Source organism: Labeo rohita, chromosome 20, assembly GCF_022985175.1.
Source record: "Labeo rohita strain BAU-BD-2019 chromosome 20, IGBB_LRoh.1.0, whole genome shotgun sequence".
Taxonomy (NCBI): Eukaryota; Metazoa; Chordata; class Actinopteri; order Cypriniformes; family Cyprinidae; genus Labeo; species Labeo rohita.
In genome coordinates, this window is record NC_066888.1 from 15,293,984 (window position 1) to 15,315,755 (window position 21,772).

The 21,772-nt window shown below is 38.1% G+C and overlaps 1 protein-coding gene across 4 annotated transcripts in view; it reads right to left on the reverse strand.

The window, feature by feature from the left end:
- Positions 1 to 217: 217 nt before the first annotated feature.
- bach2b (BTB and CNC homology 1, basic leucine zipper transcription factor 2b) overlaps positions 218 to 21,772 on the reverse strand; it is a 118,950-nt gene continuing 97,395 nt past the window's right edge. For all 4 annotated transcript variants that reach the window (XM_051138120.1, XM_051138118.1, XM_051138121.1 and 1 more), the window contains 3 exons: positions 13,445 to 14,935; positions 3,752 to 3,958; positions 218 to 1,309 (listed from right to left, as the gene is read on the reverse strand). In XM_051138120.1, the coding sequence (XP_050994077.1) occupies positions 833 to 1,309; positions 3,752 to 3,958; positions 13,445 to 14,935 (2,175 nt within the window). In that variant the 3' untranslated portion in view covers positions 218 to 832. The remainder of the gene's footprint in view (positions 1,310 to 3,751; positions 3,959 to 13,444; positions 14,936 to 21,772) is intronic.

Genomic DNA, 21,772 nt, shown 5'->3' on the forward strand with positions numbered 1-21,772 from the left:
AGTATTGCTGACGCAAAAGGTGGGCGAAACTGCGATGCGAATCGTTCGTCTTTCCGTCGTCGTACTTTCTTTCGTATCAGTGCTGTGGAAGGCAAAGGAGGAATGTTTTAGATACCACCGTCTGTACAAATTAAGTGTTGCGGTACACAGACACTACAAACGTTATGATGCAGAAGACATTTTTGCATATGGACATTTACAGTCTAGCTGCTGTAGAAAACAAAAATTCTGTATTATTTTTTTTTTTTTTTCATGAGTTATACTGAACATTCAGAATATTTCCTGAGTTTGAATTTACTGTGACAAGGGCCACAAAGAGAAGGAGAAAGAGAGAAGGAGTGATTTTAGAGGTAGAGGGCAGGAATAGTGAAGGAGGTGGGGAAGGGAGAGAGAGATAGACAGATAGAAAAGAGAGAGAGAGAGAGAGAGAGAGCAAAAAAGCTGCTGCTAGGTCCGTAGAGGTCTGAATTTGAGATGTGGTCAGAGCCCATCCCATCTGAATGGACTGTAATTGGAAACAGACAGCGTTGTCACTGTCATGGAAAGGTGTAGCACCATCGTGAAGTTCTGTGAGAAGGTCTCAGCCACTCTGCCATGGCTGAATGAGAGAGAACCTGGAGAACAGTATTGCTGCTGTTAAGACAACTGTAGTGTCAACCTTTGTTTAAAAAAAGACAATAAAAAGACATAAATATATATCAAAAAAATCCAAAAAAAAAACACTGGCAGAGGCTGGCCATCTCAACAGCCCTCGATTTTTGAGGGTTTGTCAGAAGACGTAACTAAATTAAATAATAAAAAAAAACAAATCAACACAGAGAAACCACCGTCATTAGGTACAGTCCTTTCTGTTGGGCTGTTCGTCGGTTGTACATTTATCTGTCATCTCCTGACAGAAGTCTACTGTCACCGTCTGATTGGACTGTTCCAGAGACAGCCCCGCCTCCAGGTAGGCGGAGCCGGGTTCTTGCTCCTCCCTGTCGTTGCCTGCGTCTTCGGAGCCGTTTCCGGTCTTCCACTTGGCCGGTCGCGGATGTCCGTCCTTTGCTGCGGCCGATTTGAGGAAGCTCTGTTCGGGGGTGGAGCAAGTGGTGAGGTCGATGCTGCCGGTCGGCAGGGCTTGGTTGCTGGGGGCGATGGAGGCGGTGTTGCCGGGGCGCAGAATGGGGCAGTAGTGATGGACCTGTTCTGGGCTCAGCTGCACGTCTCGACACACCTCCTCAGACAGACAGGAGAAATTCTCCCATAATTCTCCCATGCATGCCTTCAACTGGTTTCGCTCTGTTAAGAGCTTCTCCTTTTCACACACCTGTGGGGTGAACACAGAAAACACATCTTAAACCTGTGTGTACACATATTTTGACTAATAAATAACTGATCTTGCATGATCAGTATTAGAAATCAGTATTAGTATTATTTAGAAATCCTTATGGAGAATCTGCTGGGCAGATTTTTTGCAAATGTACATCATCAAGGCTGCGTTTATTTGATTAAAAATACAGAAAAAACAGTAATATTGTGAAATATTATTGCAATTTAAAATAGTGGTTTTCTATTTTAATATACTTTAAAATAGAAATTATTCCTGTGATGCAAAGCTGAATTTTCAGCATCATTACTCCAGCCTTCAGCGTCATATGATCCTTCAGAAATCCTTCTAATATGCTGAATTATTATCCGTGTTGGAAACAGTTGTACTGATTAATATTTTTTGGAACCTATGATACTTTTTCAAGATTTTCTGATGAATAAAATGTTAAAAAAAACAGCATTTATTTAATATATAATATTTTTTGTAACAATATACACTATTGTTTAAAAGTTTGGGGTCAGTAAATTTGTTCCTTTTTTTGTTTGAAAGTTTATTCAGCAAGAATGTGTTGAACTGATAAAAAGCGATAGTAAAGATTTATATTGTTAGAAAAGATTTCTATTTTGAATAAATGCTGTCCTTTTTAATTTTTATTAATTAAAGAATCCTAAAAAAGTATAACAGTTTCCAAAAAAAAATTTAGCTTTGCATCACAAAAATAAATTATATTTTAAAGTATATTAAAATAGAAAACTTCTATTTTAAATTGTAATAATATTTCACAATAGTACAGTTTTTTTCTGTGTTTTTGATCAAATAAATTAAACTTTTAACGAGAACATTAAAAATATTACTGATGCCAAACTTTTAAACGGCAGTGTATTTATCAAGTGTATATGTTTTTTGAATTATTAGAACTATAATTAACATGAATTCTAATTATTCTTCAAAATATTTATACTGTATATAAATATTATTTATATTGAATATAATAATGTGTAATAATGTATATACATAAATAATTTTTACTGAGTAAGAATATATTAAATAGATCAAAAGTGACAGTAAAAATCTTTACAATTTACATATATATATATATATATATATATATATATATATATATATATATATATATATATATGTATACACACACAATATATTTCCATTTTAAATAAATGCTGTTTTTTTAAACTTTCAATATATCAAAATATCAAAGAATATAGAAAAAAAAAAAATCACTGTTTTCATAAATATATTAAGCAGCAGTTTTCACCATTGATTATCATAAGAAATGTTTCTCAAACAAACAATCAGCATAATACAATTATTTCTGAAGGATCATGTGACACTAAAGACTGGAGTAATGATGCTGAAAATTCAGCTTTGAATCACAAGAATAAATTAGATTTTAAAATATATTCAAACAGTAAAATTGTAACAATATGTCACAATATTGCTACTTTACTATATTTTTTATCAAATAAAAAAGAGACTTTCAAAAATCTTACTGATGGTACATTAATAATGTAGCGATTTATTTATTTATTTATTTTTGCTTAACATTGCACTGAAATATTACTTTACATTTGATATTCAATACAGATATTTTTTAATTAATTTAAATCTTTATAATTAAAAAAAAAAAAAAAAAAAAAAAATGTACTCAAATGATTTCCAGGCGTGAAAAAAAAAAAAAAAAATATATATATATATATATATAAAATAAAATAAAATACCCTAATATTTACAGTTTTTTCTTAATTGTAGGGACCCTGTACAGTGAAATAAACACTAACTAAGCATTTCATTTAACATTATTTGTTTTTTTTACACCTGATGCCCACAATGAGGTGATTTCATGGTTTGGAGGAACATTTGTTCTCTACAACATCGTCAAAACCTCCTCCGCACGCATGCATACACACTTTGTTATGAATGTACAGCGATCTATAGGGACCAGCTGAGTTATGTAGGTCACCCTGCAGCACTAACACCGTCTTCCAGCTCTCAATCTCCATGGAGATCTACACACTTCACATCTCCTGTCTTCATAAATTCATTCATGCTACAACTTCATTTCACTCGAGCTTTAATATAGCTGTCAAACTGACGATAAGAGGATGGAAGAGCAGGAGGAGAAGAAGAGGAGCAGAGGCATCTCTCCTGCTGCTTTCCGCGAGATTATATAGAGGATGCGCATGTGGCATCAAAGCGCAGGCTGTCAGGCTTCATGCACATACACCGCATCACACATCAAAGACGGGTGGCTCCGCCTCCATCATGGAAACAGCATGGGACAGCCTTTGTGATTGACAGGTAGCAATGCTGCCATGGCAATATGGGTCCCCTGCCGTTCGTGGTGATTGATAACAACCTGAAGGCCGACGTGTAAAATAAAGATGTTTTGTCACGTACCGCAGGACATGCTCAGGTACTTACCAGTTTGCGTATTTCACACTCAAGGTTCAGGATGCAGTCAAGTTTTCTCTTGCGGCAGCGCTGGGCCGCGATACGGTTTTTACTACGTCTGCGCACGTCGTGGATGAATTCCAGCTGCTCTGAAGTCAGCTTGTGCATTTTCACCATCATTTGGAAGTCGTTGCGTGGAAGATTTGTGATTTGATCAACAGGGAACGGAAGCTTGACCTGTGAAGACACACATGAGCGAAGCATTATTCTGTGACCTTTTACTTTTTTCCCTGAAAATTTCATTGACAGCTGATGGCAAAACAAGGGAACTCGACACAGTCAGGTGTTTTACTACACCATATGTTTGGAAAAAAACCCAAACCAAAACAAAAAAACATCCTTCTCCACTGACATTCAATGAAAAAGATCAGTGAATTCTGATGAAATAAAAATGTGTAACAGTGTAACCAAACTTGCAATGTATTTCGTCACCACTAGATGGAGGCAGAACACAGTTCTTCACATGTACAAAGAGCATTTCTCATGAGCTCTAACATCACAAGCTTACAACATCCACCAGCATCACTTATTAACAAAGAGGTCAAAAGCGCAAGGAAGACAGACACAGGAACAAAGACTGAGAAAGACAGGAACACGAAAGCATCTTTCTGTCAGAGAATTGAGATAAAAACGCTCGGCTGCTTTAGTCGTTTCTTCCTCTGTTTCACATTCCTGTCAGGTGATTACCAGAGGGCATGAGTATGCAAATTACAAGTGTTAACGAGCTAAGCTGTCAGTGGATTCTGAACGTATCATCGCTTACATACACGCACTGAGCAGAGTAGGAAATGATGTCTTCTTCATGTACGATGAGCGTTTGACAATATAAAGCATCGTTTGACTTCTCTCTATCATGGTCTGGAGGGCTTTCTGAGGGCATGTCATACTTCGACACCCTGCTGTTGTTAGAGTGAGCTATCATGAGGGATAAATGAAGGAATGTCATGATGAGGAGAGAAAAATTCAGGTTAACAAAGAGTGGGCGAGAATGAGGAGGTACTGTAAATGTAGTGATACATAAAGTCTCTCAAGGTTTTGAGGGAGAGAATCCCTCTTTGTACCTGCTTAAAGGGATAGTTCTCCCAAAAATGATTATGTTGTTCCAAACCTGTAAGATCTTTGGAACACAATTTAAAATACTGATGAATAATGATCAAGTCTGAGAGCTTTCTGACCCTCCCATAGACAGCTTTGTAAAATGAGTTGAACCACTGATGTCACATGGACTACTTTGTTGATCATCTTGGTACTTTTCTCAGCCTTGAACGTGGTAGTACTCTTGCTGTCTTAGGGAGGGTCAGAAAGCTCTCGGATTTCATCCAAAAAAACTTTGTATTCTGAAGACTGGAGGTCTTACTGGTTTGGAACAACATAAAGGTTAGTAATTAACAGAATTTTCATTTTTGGGTGAACTAACGCTTTAACACTTTGTTTCTGGTGACATCTGAAAGATTAATTTAAGATTTTAATTAAAATGGGCAGTGCGCTGACCCATAGCGCTGTCGGGCTTCAGGCGTCCCGAGTTCGAAACCCGGCTCGTCGACCTTTCCCGATCCCACCCCCTCTCTTCCACTTAGCTTCCTGTCTACTAACTGTCCTATCAAAATAAAGATAAAAAACACCAAAAAATAAATCTTAAAAAAGGTCATTTCTCTCATGAAAATATTTCATACACACATCACGGTTTAAAGGTTTGGGGTCTGTATGATTTGCAAAGTCTGTAGAGTTTTAGCATTCGCAAGACTTCTTTAATATTTAAAAAAAAAGTCACCAAGCCTGCATTTATCTGATAAAAAAAAAAAAAAGGAAAAAAAAGAAAGTCATATTGTGAAATGTTATTACTATGTAAAATAACTTTTTCTATGAATATATATTCTAAATGTGATTTGTTATTGCGCTAGCATCATTACTCCAGTCGTCAGTGTCACATGATCCTTCAGAAATCATTCTAATATGCTGCATTGGTGCTCAAGAAACATTTCTTTTTATTTACTATGAAAATAGTGCTGCTTTTTGTGGAAACTGACTTTTTTTCATTTATTTGAAATAGAAATCTAAATTTACTGTCACTTTTGATCAATCTGGTGCATCCTTATTAAATCAAATCATTATTGTAATTATTTATTCTAAATACCACATAGAAAGATGGTTCGTAATTTCTAATTGGAAATAAATCTGGTGCACAATATACACTACCAGTCAAAAGTTTTTGAACAGTAAGATTTTTAATGTTTTATACTTTTATTTTTATTTAGCAAGGACAAAAACCTTTGACTGTTAGTGTACGGTCACTTCATTTATGATCAATGTTGAAAACTGTTTTTGCTGCTTACTATATTTATTTATTTTTTCTTGGAACGTGTAATACTTTTTTCAGGACACTTTGAAAAATAAAAAGTAAAAAAGAACAGCATTTATTTAAAATAGAAATAGACATGACCATTAAAAAGTTTGAGGTCAGTATATTTTTTTAAATTAATACTTTCAGTCAGCAAGGATGTTAAAATGATAAAGAGTGAAAGTAAAGATTTGTATTGTTAGAAAAAAACTATAAATGCTGATCTTTAAACTTTTTTTTTTCATCAAAGAATCCTGAAAAACCAATCACAGGTTCCAAAAAAATATTAATCAGCACAGCGATTTCCCACATTGATTACAACTGAGTTTTAAATCAGCATATTAGTATGATTTCTGAAGGATTGTGACACTGAAGAATTGTGTATTGCTGATAAAAAAATTCAGCTCTGCGTGAAAGGAACAAATTATATTTTAGAGTATTAAAATAGAAAAAAATATTTTAAATTGTAATATTTCACAATATATTTTCACAATATTACTGTTTTTCTTACTTGTATTCTTGATCAAATAAATGCAGCCTTGGTGAGCATAAGAGACTTCTAACATTAAAAATCTTACTGATACCAAACCTTTGAGCGGTAGTGTGTATCTATTTTCATTTTTTCGACCATAACATGAAAATAATCTCACATTAACTAGAGTTGCAATGAATGAGGCAACCGTAACGTAACCAGTACACTGACTGTAGTACTGCCCTACTTAAGAACTCACATGGGCTTAGTGTGATTATGACCCCATAAACCTGAACCACAGCGGTGCAGCTACTCTTCCATGTGAAGTGGACCGCTCTGCTGGGAAGCCCACGGTGACTCTGGTTGAGACTGAGAGAAGATGAAAGTGTAGATCTGGCTCAGTCTGGCGCAGAGCAGCAGGGTGCCCGGAGCACTGGCAGGTCGGCCCGCTCTGTCTCTACGGCATCATTAATAAATGATGGACGGACCTTTTTCTACTCTCACAGCTCAGCCGACATCGAGAATCGCTGCGCATACACGCTCTGTCTGATTTTTGTGTTGTCTTAATGATCCGATTCTTTAGATGGAGAGAAATGTCTTTTTACACGGTCCAAGGAGACGCTTTCTTTGTATGACCTTCTCATGTGTCCTTCCCCTATCTGGTATCGGTGTGTGTGTGGCACTAGCGTAAGAGTGATGTCTATATTTAGCGTCTTACCACCAGAACCAGTTTAGAATGCCGACAGAGATGACAGAACACACACCAGCGGCACTCAGAAATTCAAAAGTGATCCCGATTCTGTCTCTCTCTCTTTTCGTGTCCCTTTCTATAGGTCATTATTCTTGAAATGGGTCTGGAGTGAAAAGTAGGACTCATTATTGGGAGCAAAGTGGCCCCACTCTTTTTGTCCCTCGCTTCCGTTAGCATGAACATCTGCAGCAGGGAATTGTGGGAAGGTAGAAAGAGGTGACTGGAATGACCGAGGCCAAATGCCTGAGATCACACGTGGACATTTTAGCAAAATTATTGGCATATGATAAGCTCTTAATTTCCTGTTTAATGTAAGTTAAAACTGGAAATGCATTTTAATGTGCAAACAAGAAGGGACGTTAGTCGTTTGGTCAGTTTAAAATGCCTTTAGCGGTAATTAGATCATCTGTTCGCTAAATATCATTACTGTCCCTCAGACATTCCCAGAAACGTTACTGCGCTGCTATGCATCTCTTCGTTTCACATGTCTCAGTAATGAGACGCCATGTGACACAGATAAGAAAACAGTCTGAAACAACCCCTAAGATATTCCTCTTTTTTTCCCCTTCCCTCCTTTCTTCTCTTGTTTTTTTTCTCTCAGCCCTGTTGCTATTACTGGAACTCTCCACAGGGGCTGAGTAATGGGGGAAAGCTATCCATGAACACACACACACTCACATGCATGCATCCCCCCTCTCAGAGACACAGGATAGACACACATGCACGCACTCACTCCGTCTAATGGAGTGATGGGCCTGTCTGTGGTCACCGTGGGGCTTCTTCCCCATCAGGACCAAAGCGTCTGCTTGTGGGTGTATGTGTATGCCTAAGATAAATGGCCTGTATGAATGGCTGTCTAGGTCAGTGGTAGATTTCTAATGTAACACATCTGGAGTAAAAAGCAGCAGGCTGTAGGAATTAAATTATTTTCTCTTAGACGGCGATCAGTTTAAATGAAGAGCTAATAGAGACTTAAATCTTTAGCTTCTCAGATTTTTCTCATGAGAAACTTCAGTCAGTCTCAGTCAGTTTCAGGAGAGCTCTGAAAGAGTGTCTTAAACTGTGCTTGGCTTGCCAACATACCAATGTCTGCGATTAAAAGCCAGAAATTTTAACATGAAACACAAGTTTCTCATTAAAAAATTATTCCAAGAGCAAATTATCTGAGCCGTGTAGCTTGTATAGAAATGTATAGCTCTTTATAATTTTAGTGTAGGTCAAAAACTGTCATTTTTTTAGATTTATTTTTTTGCTAATAAAGTTTTACAAACTATTATTACTATTTAAAATAACTGTTTTAAATGTAATCCTGTGTTTGCTGTCTTTAATTTCAGACAATCTTTCAGAAATCATTCTAATATGTTAATTTGGTGCACAAGAAACATTTCTTTATTTATCGTATTATCAATGCTGAAAAAGCTGCTGCTTTTGTAGAAACTGATTTTATTTATTTCAGGATTATTTGATGAATAGAAAGTTCAAAAGAACAGCATTTGTTTGAATTTCTTTTCTTTTTTTAAACAAATATTTTTAAAACGGCCAAATAGCAGTTATTTAGCTGATTGGTCTAGCACTAAATGAAATAAAGAAGACAAAAAAGCAGATTTTTTTCACTGTAATGTTGTAAATCTATACCTTTGATAATGTTTACTAAAAAAAAATTAATATGTCATTATTCCAACATTGTTAACTGCAGCATTTTACACTCCATTTATGGAATTTTTACATCACCAGTCAAAAAAATAATTTTTAATGTTTTTTAAAGTCACTTCTGTGGACCAAACCTGCATTTATTTGATCCAAAGTACACCAAAAACTGTAAAATTGTAAAATATTTTTACTATTTAAACTACTATTAATATTTTTACATTGAGATTTACAAAAGAATACATTAAAAGTGTTTTAAACATGAATTGTTAATGTTTTAAATAATTGAGCATGCATTAGATGATGGCAAATGTCATTTTTAAGGCAAATATAGGGGAAATGAACATGAAAATACTGGTCAATACCAGTAGATGTAAAAAAAAAAAAAAAAAAAAAAAAAAAAAAATTGTGTCAAATGATAACTTATGAGGCTCCAATACACTACCAGTCAAAAGTTTTTGAACAGTAAGATTTTTAATGTTTTTTTTTTTTTTTTTTTAAGAAGTCTCACCAAGCCTGCATTTATTTGATCCCAAGTACAACAAAACCAGTAAAATTTTGAAATATTTTTACTATTTAAAATATAGGTTTTCTATTTAAACATATTTTAAAATGTCATTTATTCCTGTGATTTCAAAGTAGAGTTCTTAGCGTCCTTACTCCAGTCACATGATCCTTCAGAAATCATTCTAATATTCTGATTTGCTGCTCAAAAAAACATTTATTACTATTATTTTGAAAACAGCTGAGTAGATTTTTTTCAGATTTCTTTTATTAATAAAAAGTGCCTGAAATAGAAATCTTTTGTAGCATTATAAATGTCTGAACTGGGGTAATGATGCTGAAAATGTAGTTGTGATCGCAGGAATAAATTACATTTTTAAAATGTATTCAAACAGAAAAAGCTATTTAAAATTGTAAATATATTTTACAATATTACTGCTTTTGCTGTATACTGGATTAAATAACTGCAGGCTTTGTGAGCCTTTACAGTTTACTGTTCAAAAACGTTTGACTGGTAGTGTATATCTAACCAAGTTTTATATATAACTGAGTTTTAGATTGACTCTAGACATCCATTCATTAAACAGAAACGTAATATCCGATTCTGCCTTAACAAACAAACTAAGCATCGCAATATTTGAATCTTTCACCTTCAGCATATTTCAATCGTGCGGTTTTACAGTTCACCAATGCGACGTCTGACGAATAATTTGTAGACCACAATCGGCTCATATTGAGAGAGCGGCTTGGCTTTTAAAGACGGAATGAGAGGAACAGAAATGGTTCTGACTTCACTCCTCACTTCCTGCGATGCATGTAGCTAAAGGGTTAATGCTTTTTGCACTGTGATTTTGAAGAATGAGAATGAAGAAGTGAGAGTGAGATTTTCGTCTGTGGGCTTTTCTGATCACACCCACTCACTTCAAGATCAATACTTCGCCCAGTGTAACCGAATGACTAAAGCATGAAGAAAATGGTGGAGAAATCTTCTCAAACATCTCGAGATAAGATAACGGTCCTCAGTAGGGCAGTGTTTTTGTATTTTTACCTCAGGACCTTTCTTTGCCCTTCTCCTGAAATTTCCGCTGTCAATCTACAGTGAAATCTTCAGCTAACTGTCAAGACTTTGCACTTAAAAACGCTTAAGACTTCACTCCTCTAGTATCTTCCAAAGGTGTCAAGTTGTTCTCAGAAAGTATGTATTATTGTGAGTGAAACAGGTTAAAGTAAGGCCAAACCAAATGATATGGGAATACAGCTGCTCTTGGACCTGAGCTCTTCCTGTTTGAATAGGTGCTGATCACACAGGGTAAGTGATACTGTCTATGACTCATGAAGGAGAGAGAGAAGTTCAAAGATCTGGTTTAACTCCAGTATCTAGACCAGCCTAGACTAGCACTATGATTAGCCTACAGTTTAACAACTTCCTTCCTCTCTTGAATTCATTGTTTTGAACAGCAGGCTGAAGCTATTTTTGAGACTGTGTGCTTCTCTCTTTGTGTGCTGATCCTCCTCTCTCTGTCATGCTCTTTCTCTCACCTGCCATTTGCTGTGAAAACACAGAAAGGACAGAGTCTCTTCCCAGAAAATTCTGTGTTTATATTGTGTTTATATTGTCATATCACTAGGGGAAAGAGCAAGTTAAAAAGAACAAGAGAGAGACAGAAAGATTGGAGTTCTTTAACTGTAAGCATGGTTTTTATAAAGTCGAACAAATCTGAACCTTTCTTTTACAGACTACAGTTGACGGTTTGAGCACTTAAGTTGTGAAAGAGCCAATTTACAGGATACGAAATATGAAATTAATAAGAAAAATAGCATTTGTTCTAGTTTCTAAATGAAAGAAGTGAGACTTTCAGTCCTTTCAACAGACTTTTTCAGCCTAGCTTCAAAGCGACGGTCAGGTTTAGATGAGAAAACTAAAAACACTGAGAACGAAACTGAGAAGAAGAATGAACTTTGGAGTGAAATAATATTTCAGATACTAGAGTGACGAGAGCTTTCAACACGAGCTGCTATCTGAGATCTCGAACATCTGGAGATACAATTCCATTGTATTTGAAACTAAATGAAGTCGTTCATTTAGGAATCTTAAGTGATTTTTGGTCTGTTGATGAAAGAAAACTGGAATGAAAAAGTAAACTAACTGAACTACAAAGCTCCACTGAAGAGCCAAATGAAGAGTCAGATCCTCTGTGACTGTGTGTGGGGATGGAAATACTACGAGAGGTTATAACTACACATTAGCAGCTGGTTTGTCTAGCTTGTCCGGATGCTGCGCAGTGTGTCTCAAGTCTTTTAAGCACAACAAACGCATAAACTGCTGAAAACTAGCCAATTCATTCCTGATTGTGCGGTGTTACCATAGCAACGGACCAGTTTCTTCATTGTGGGCCCTACATGCATTCCTAAAGGTCTCATCCCCAGTCTATAAAGATGAAGATCTCTCATTCTCCTTTGTAGTGCTTTACTCTTACGGTATATACAGCATCATCCCTAGTGAAATCTCACTCAGCTCGCACTTAGATCAGACAACATGCGCTAACCAACATCACACAAGTGTTTATCTATTCTTTCTCTTCATACCAAATCTCTACATCAGTGTCTTTTATCAATGTCTTGCCTTCACCATCAAAAGGGAGTTTCTTTAGAAAGATGATGAGAAATATATACCTTGAGCTTAGGAAGCACTGGGGCTTGTTGTGTGCACATGCGCTCTGACTCTCCATTTCGCTTTTAAAATTTTCTAAGGATGAGGCTGTGAATTGTAGCTTACTCTATTACATTACAGTATGTAGGGCTTTATATATTTTTGACCTATGCTTCGGTGCCCTGTTTTACTTTAATCTTTATTTCTCCATTCCATTGTACAGTACACTGCCATGTCAACACTAAGACTGAGAAAAATGGTTTAAAAGTTTTCGACTGAATTTTGCCTTGAATACATTTAAAGGGATAGTTCACCCAAAAATGAAAATTTTGTCGTGTGTTTACCTTCATGTTACTATGACTTTCTTTGCACTGTAAAACATGAAAGATTTTTTGAAGAATTGACCACTGACTTCCATTATATGGACAAAAAAACAGACATTTTTAAAAATAACATCTGTGTTCTGCAGAACAAAGTGAGTCATGCAGTTTTGCAACAGCTTGAGGATGATTAAATGACTAAATTGACATTTCAAACAGATAGTTCACCCAAAAATGAAAATTCAGTCATTAATTACTCACCCTCATGTCGTTCTAAACTTGTAAGACCTTCATCTTACAAGTTTCATCTTTGGAACACAAATTAACCACTGATGTCACATGGGAGATTTTAACGATGTCCTTACTACGTTCCTGGGTCTGAGAACATTTCAGTTACATTGCTGTCTATGGAAGGTCGGAAAGCTTTTGGATTACACCAAAAATATCTTAATTTGTCTGAAGATGAACAAAGGTCTTACGGGTCTGAAACGGCATGAGGTTGAGTAATTAATGACAGAATTTTCATTTTTGGGTTAACTATCCCTTTAAGGTGAACCATTCCTATTCACTTTCTCCAAATCTTAGCCAAACTCTTCTGTCACATGACAGATCATATATTAAGACGCTTAATTTCAGTCATAGCTTACTGCGGTTTCCCTATACAAATTTAAGTATGCTCCTCTCTGCTGTAATCTACTCTGTTAGCTTTTTCCAGGCAAATCACACAAGGCCAGAGTAATAACATTCTAGTTATTCACGTTCATGTCGGTCCAGACATGAAAGTTATTACAATGTTTATTGGCCCATTAGGAGTCTGCAGCTTTATTCAGTGAATAGGGATCAAAGGGGAAGCCTCTGATAGCATGAGGGCAATCTAATTGGTTTCTGGATGAATAGATGTCAGAGGATGAGATATTGTGCTTCTGGAAGGACAACTGTTGGACAACTGGTAAACACGAGAGGGAAATCTGAAAGACTCACCTCGGGGCCTTGCTCTCGAACATGACATGATTCACTGTCCCCCTCCGAAAAGGACCCTGACTCATCACTGGAATTGGTTCCATACGACTGCTCGCACTTTATCTTGGGCCGCACCCGTGCAAATAGCGCTTCCGTCCCACCGCCTCCTTCTTGCGGATCAGTCGTGAGACACCGTGTCACATTGGGGCAAGGCGAGGATGAGAACTCAAACTGCGGCAGGCTGCAGGGGGACCCGCCGCTCCCATCCTCGGCGTAAGAATACGACGAACAGGAACTGGAGGTCCGAGTTCGAGTCTCTGAGGGGGGCGATCGCGGGCATACCTTGATTGGCACTGGGCAGCTGGTATTGGGCCTTTGGCGGCAAAGCAGGGGTGGGTCGCTGGCTGTGGTGCTGGGGGAGTAGGTCTGGGAGCTGGGGAGGGACTGGCTGGCGCCAGCCCACAATCCCTTTGGCATGTGTTCTGAGAGCTCCTTCTCCAGTGAGTTCCCGCTAGGATGGGAGTGGGTGGGCGTACCCAGACGGTCACAGGGCCCTGAGGAGAAGATGACACTGCGGCGGTCCGGCTCCACCTCTTGCTTGCACACACCATCGCAGGTAGCTGACTTCAACGAAAGCCCTGGCGGGAAACCATCTGCGTCTTTGGGGAACGCCACAGGCATGCTAAGCTCATTGCCAAGCGAAGGCCTGTAGTCTTTTTTGTGGTCTCCCTGAGTGGTTCCTTTATCCTGGGCATTGACGAGTCTGTTAGCAAAGAGTTGCTGGGGTGTGCTAGGCAGGTCCTTCTTAAAGAGAGTTCGTAGGCAGGTGGGTGACTTGCTGCTGCCTTTCGGTTGGTCCACTGCGATGGATCCATCCAGCTCCATCTCAGCCACACCGTCCTTTTCACCACCATCCTGCTCGTCCCCTGACAGGCAAAGCGAGATGGACTCTTCCTCGCTGCGTGGCTCCTGCTTGATTTGCATCACAGCTGGCCTGTTCATCTCCTTGAATGTGCTTGGAAAACCTGAGGTACTGGTGTGTGAGGAGGTGTCGTTATTGTGCTTGTTGCATGCCCACTGGTACTTCCTGTATTTTGGGCATCGTGGCAGGTCTGAGGTGCCGTGACGCTCGAAGTCCATCCGTCCGTCTGAGAACTCCTCCGTCGCCGCCAGCCGCTCGTGGTCTGGACGCCGCAAGGAGTTCAGGGTGAGTTCGCGGCGAGAGCGCGGAGAACCAGACAGGGTCACCGCAGCCGGCGTTGTCGTCAGCAACTCGGGTTGCATGCTATCGTCCTCCGAGTGATTGCTCTCAGACGCCATCTTGCGACACAGGACCAGGCCATCCTCCTCACTGCGTAGTTGGGCCTCCAGGAAGCGAAAGCAGGAGTCCTCCAGGTTGTGCATGCGCAGGAATTCAGCACAGCGGATGACCTCCTGGATGTTTTCTCTGCTGAGCAGCAGCTTAGCCGTATAGGCAAACTGTAACAATGGAGCGAATCCCCGGGCACTGACCTGCGGACACACACACAGAAAAAACAGGGGAAATTGCCAATGTTACCATCAGCACTGCCATTGTTCAGGGCACTTGGAGTGTGCTGAGAGAACTCGACAGCTCAAATGACCGTAAACAAACACTGTAAAGTGCCAGTTAATCTTTTATCAGGTCAGCACCGAACGTTCTATACAGCGGCAAATAAAAAGTGAAAAGATGGAGGCTGTCAGTAAGGTCAAGAGACCAGCCTCATTTATGTAACAAAGACATCTGACATACCCCCTCCCTGGCCAAGTCACCCCCCTAGGTTAAGCTTAGCTAGCGCCCCCTGTTTGTTGCAAATGGTACTGCAGCAACAAGTGGAAGTTTGTGGGTTTGTAAACATAATGTCACATCTATCCCTCAGGTGAGCAATCTTAAAGCCTAATGGGCTCTAGGACTCTTACGGCTTATCCCTACTACAGCCATCCTGAGCCTGCTGAGAGAGAGAGAGACAGACAGACACAGACAGATATGGAAGCCTTCCATTTGACCTAATGCTAGATAATTAGGTAAATGCCTGAGCCTGCAAAAGCTTGGCAGGCCCACTGTGGCCTTTGGGCTGTTAGCGCATGTCAGTAAATGCATTTAGGTAGGTAGAAAATAATAACCCAGGCTCATAGCTTTTCTTGTTTTGAGCTCCCTTCTCCCAAAAAAGGTGTGAATCACCTTGTGAGATCTATAAACCCAATCTTTATATAACTGTACAGGCTCACTTGTAAACTAGAGATGTCAATCAAATCAAAATTGTAATGGAAAGCAAGCCAGTGAGTCAGGCTCTGCCTGTGCTATGCTGGAGTCAAAACGTCATGGACAGACGTCGATGTAGGTGCTCTTCTTCATTCTCAGACACATTACAATGGCTGGACTTTGATCTGAGACAGCATTGTTCAGTCCACAAAGCGCTCTCTATTTTCCCTCAATGATGTAAAGTGCTCAACAGCACAAGTGAACTTGTGCTCATAGATGGGAGGGAATGAGATCAACACTTTATGTTCAATGAATGTGGGATAAGACACTGTTTACTATGAGTGTGTTTCTTTTGTTGATAGGGGCAAACAGCTAAGTCTTCCTAGATGTTATCATCTGACTTTTCTTGTGGCTAGAAGGGAGTTCAGAGAACCTCTTTCCTACTATAACACCAGAACCAAAGAATTTGTTTTGTAGATTTTTCCATTTGGAAAAAACAGGGGGATTATATTTAGAGTCAGGGCAAAGGCATGGAGGGAAAACCCAAGCTTGAGGTTTAAATGAGCCTTTTCTGTTACAATGAGTCAAAGCACAGCTGATTGCTGCAGTGTGGGGAACGTGAAGCAAATTAAACACAAACAAAACACACTCTTACAGTGAGTGAAAGACTACTGATTAAGCTAACTGTTCTCTTTGATTATAGTAAAATCACAAAAACACACATTCCAAGAATTCCTTAGTATAATTCCAAACTTTTTTTCCCTGTACAACCTTTTGAGGATCTTGTTGAGTCATTTGAATTTTTATCTGTGTTAATTATCAACTATATTTAAATATATATTAAAAAAGGAAATACCAATGTCTGAAAGCAGAACACGCACAGACTTTGAACTTAAACGCATATGATAAAAAGAGACTAAATAAGAAACATTTAAAATATAACAAATAATGTACAGTCTGTTGGATATTATCTCAAAATAAACACAGACAGGGTGATCAGAACTGACTACATTATCCCCCTTATTACACGGCTATTTTCCAATAAAAAAAGGATGTGAAATACTGATTCCAGTTACATTTCTTTTGTATGTGAGAAGAAAGAGACCACAGAATGATGCAAAAACATGAAAACAGCACAATGTAGGAGACTGGTTGCCAGGGACAACAGTAAACTGTTTAGTGTTCATGTGATTGACCAATCAGAATCAAGTACTCCAGAGATAGGAGTGATGATGTATGATAATGTGCAAATCTATAGACTTCCATTCTGCAAAGTGCAGAATGAAAAAGATATCAAATCTTCCCAAGAAAGATTTGAATGAATAATAGATGACATTCACCCATCCAGCCATACACAAACAAAGGATTCTATAGCATCCACAAATATGCACACAAACAAAACTGATGACTACCGACTCTGAGTCATCCGGGGCTGTCTGTGTCCAGTAGACGCATTATAGTAGAGCGAGAGAGAGAGAGAGAGAGAGGCTCATCTGCCCGCTGGCAACACAACAGCGCCAATCAGTCACTGTTGAGAGGAAGCTGCTGACTCGTAATCTTTGTGGGGGATGGTGTGTGCTAGTGTGTGTATTGTATATGTGTGTGTACAGTGTACGGGTGTGGGGGAGGATCGTATGTAGAGTGTGCATGTGTGTCTGAAGGGGATGATCATGGCTCTTAGGAAGTGTGTCCACTTAGGAGAGAAAGGAACAGAAAACAGAATGAGGGAAAGATTTCATTCAAACATGATGGATTTTTTAAAAAACAAAAGCAGTCAGTGCAACCTTTTCATACAAGTATCAATAAAGACCCTTGAATTAATATTCAAGAGATACATATTCATGATTTTGAAACACAGACCTTCCAAACAATAACAAATACCAAATTTTAGAGTGGCAGTACAACATTTTAGCTTTTTAGTACTGCATAAATAAAATGTGAAAAGGGACACAATGTGTGATATATTCATGATATTTTGCATGAAAACTTGCATTATCATTATTGTGAATTGACGATTTTTCCCATTAAGTTTCCTAGAAAGATGTTTTAATCGCATCTCTGATTTAGTTTCAGTATCAGAAATGGCAATGGTTGAATTGAATGTGATGTTTCAATTAACTCCTAGTCAAATTAAAAGAATTGTTTAAATCAATAATTTAAATGAATCAAAAATCTCTACACGTAATTATCATTTATTTCAGTAAAAATTAAGGTATTTGGCTGAATATTGCTGTTGGTGCTTTGAAATAACAACAGTTAAATATTTAGAGAGTACCAGCATGGAAAACATGCTCTGAATCTTTTTTTTCCCGCCCAGTTTTAGTTACATTTTTATGATTAATAAAATGACTGAACAAATTTGCTCAGCTCTCTTAACTGAATGTGGATAGAGACCGTAATTTTGGGAGGTGTGAAGGTATGGAGAGGCTATGCCTGACAAACAGCTCTCTCTGCTGGGGAAAAAACTGCTGAAATGTGTTTTTCAGCTGACATCAGCAGACACAGGCTGCAGCGGCAGCATCGGCTGCGCCATCTGTGACTGCTACTACAAGTGTCTCGGTGACACACACCCATCAGCCTGATGGAGACAAAAGAAAAGAAGGAAGCCAAGAGGGTTGGATAGTAAGTGATGAAATCAAGAGCATAGATCAATGGAAATGTGAAAACAAAGAGAAAGAATCAAAAGATGGAGGGGTTAGAATTAAAATGGGGTGGGTCATATGTTCTAAGACAATGGCATAGAAATTAATTTATTATTTACTCACCCTCATGTTAGCATGAAAGTATAATAATCCAAATGTTATTCTCAGTGTGATGAACAGACTGGAATTTAGATGAAGAATTTTATCTAGAAGAAGATATTTTTAAAACCGTTGGTAACCAAACAGCTTTGGTTCCCATTGACTTCTACTGAATGGACAAAAACTACAATGGAAGTCAATGAGAACTGAAACAGTTTGGTTCCCAATATACAGGTCATACAGGTTTGGAACGCCATGAGGGTGAATAAATGATGACAGGATTTTCAATTTTTAATTGTTGTGACTGTGAGTCAGTGAGACACGGTTCAGAAAGGTTCTGTGAACGAGCTCAACCAATTAACTGAAAAGTTTTTTTTTTTTTTTTTTTTTTTTGGGTGAAACGTCTCTCTAACTGTGTAGCACCACAAAGACCAACAACAAAAGAGAAAATAAAAGGTGCTCACAGAGGAGGAAAAATAAAGCACTATTGCTGCTCATTAAGGGACAGACTTTGACATACGAGCCACTGGACCTGTTAACAACATTTATTATGTGGGAAACAGACAAAGGAGCAAATTTATCTCTACGACAGATCTGGGCCATTTATGCTAATTCCGACTATAGACTATTCTCCTTCACTGGGCCTCAAAAGGGTCATATTGTTACAAAGCAGGAAATTACACGAATTGTACATCATACATCCTGACAACTCCTGACTATTCGGGAATTGTGCCAAGCGATTCCTTCCATAAAAAGGTCACGGAATGCTATAAACCCCTCACACCTGCCCTCTCGTTCATTCATTCCCTCTCTCTTTGATCTTCTGCCTTTCCCCTCTCAGTAGCAGAGACGGCTAATTTATGCAAATTCGCTCCAGCAAATTCCTGCATGTCATGAATGTTAATGAGGCAAGGATCCGCATGACAATGGAGCGAGTGCTTTACAGGGTGTCTGAAAAATACAAAACCTCTACTGAAGACGGGACGCCTGCGATATGAAATCTGCTGACTAACCTGACATTAAACTCCAAATGCAGACACAGACAAATGAGCCACGGTGCAGCACAAAGTCACGGCTCATGCTGAACGGGAATACGCGGGCCACGGTAAGGGCATTTATTGGCTGTGCTTCAAAACCTACTGAGACAGCATTTTTGGCCATCACAGGCAATTTGAAGGTACACAAAGTTGGGGAAGGCAGATTTTGAAACACATACCTTCCAAGCGATCACGAATACCACATTTTAGAGTGACAGTGAATCAGCTTTTTAGTACTGCATAAATAAAATGTGTAAAGGGGATGCCATATCTGGAACTGTCATCTGCATAAACCAATTACGCTAAACCTGCCACTATGTGGAAGAATTGCATATTTTCAGTTAGGAAGATTTTGGACATATAGGGCCAGTTTTACTAAACATGGCAAATTAGCATGAGAGCGCAATTCCAGCACCGATGGGAGGGGAAATTTCTGTGGGTAATTTACTAACAACGCGCAAATTAAAGAACACGGAAGCAACATCTCATTTACATATTGACCAACGCAATATATCAAGCGTAAAGCAAATTAGCATAGTTGCAAATAAATAAAAAATAAAGAAGCCACAGTATGTTGAAAAAAAAAAACGGAGGCCAAAAAAATGAAGGTTTCCTAGAAGTTTTGAATGACTTTGTATTGCGTCACTCCTAGTTGAGGGTCATCTTTTTATTTCCTGAAGCAAATAAAAAAATAAAAAACAAGGCTTGGCGAATGATATGTTCGGATAATGTGTTCTCCTGGCATTCCAAAAAAATTAAGTGCAAAATAGTTTAAGACATGCTTTTTTGGGCGCTAAATAATGGCAAAAATGCCAGTTCTTTGAAGAGTGCAAACCTTAGTAAACTGCGTTGAATGTTTAATTTTAATACTCCCCTCCCATAAATTTTGTGTCTGAAAGGGAAACTCCTACAAATGCATATTCAATAAGGCCAGGCACAAAAATAACTGTCTATGCCTTTTCAGCACTAATTCATCACTGTTCGTCTTTAGTAAAACCTGAAAGTAAATTTTAACGCCAAAATTAGTAAATTTAAAATTAGTAAATTTTAACGCCAAATGACGGTTTGTCATCATTATTATTTTATTTATTTAAAATAATTTAAGGTTGACATAATAAAAATATTCTTTTTTTTGTGTTTTCATTCATTATTACAAATACATTAAATGTAATCTACACATACAAAATTCCTAATTTGGCATTTTTTTATTTATTTATTTTTTTCAGGGAAAAATAAAAATAAAAAATTTCACCAAAACTGCTTCACTGCTTATTACTATTTGAAAAACTTTTGACCACAAAATCTTAGTCACACAAAAAAACAAAAACAAACAAACAAAAACAGGAAACTATACTGTCTTAATATAAATGACACAAAAATACATGTCTACGAACTTGTTTTAAATTAAAATTATTTTCCTTCCTTCATTTATTTCCCTTTATTTCTTTTCATTTTATTTCCATTTACAATCTTCTTTATTGTGGGACTCCACTGACCACACTCTCTCTCTCACACTCACACGGACCCAGCTGGAAGAAAAATTATTGGAAAAATGACTAAATTGCTGTTTTCAAACGCAGATTTTGGTATTTATTACCATTCTCATTCAGATATTTCTAGGTCTATCTAAGGCCAAATTGATTTTAGGTTCAATATATGAAGTGTCAGACACGTACACAAACAAAGTCACAAACAAACACTCAGATGGGTAAACGCTTGACAGATTTAGAGTTAGCCCTCCCTGGTGCGATGGATTAAATCAGATACTCTACTGGCTAATCCTCTCAAAGTGAGGTTTACGGTATACAACCAGACAGAGAAAAGGACATGACCTCGCCGTCCTCAAGAGCTGAACATCACTACATTGTTTGGCCTTTAAGACTCTTTCACTCTTGTTTCCCTTCTCAAGTAATTTCTGTCCTAACACCTTAGATTTCCATTTAACAGACGGACTTCCTCTCTCGCTGGCTTTCCCTCTCTGCCCAACCCCCCCGGCTGTGATAGAAGACAGATCTCCCTCCATCTGCATGATCGGCTGCAAATGTGTGATAGTCTCGTGCTAGCATTCATGTAGTCTGCCGTTATTTCCCCTCTGACCTGCTCTATCTGTCTGGATTACCCCTCGAATGCCTCAGCCAAGTCCTGACCTGCTTGAAAGCCTCTCACTATGTTTGTATATATCAGCAATTAACCACAACACCTGTGAAACATTTAGCCTTTGCTTCTCATTTTCTGTATGTGTGGTTATGATGTAGTGCAACCAATGGTGTGTTTCAGAAACCTGTTTGGAAACACAAAATCTGTTTTATATACACTGCAAAAAAAGCAGTGTATTTTTTTCTTATTTCTA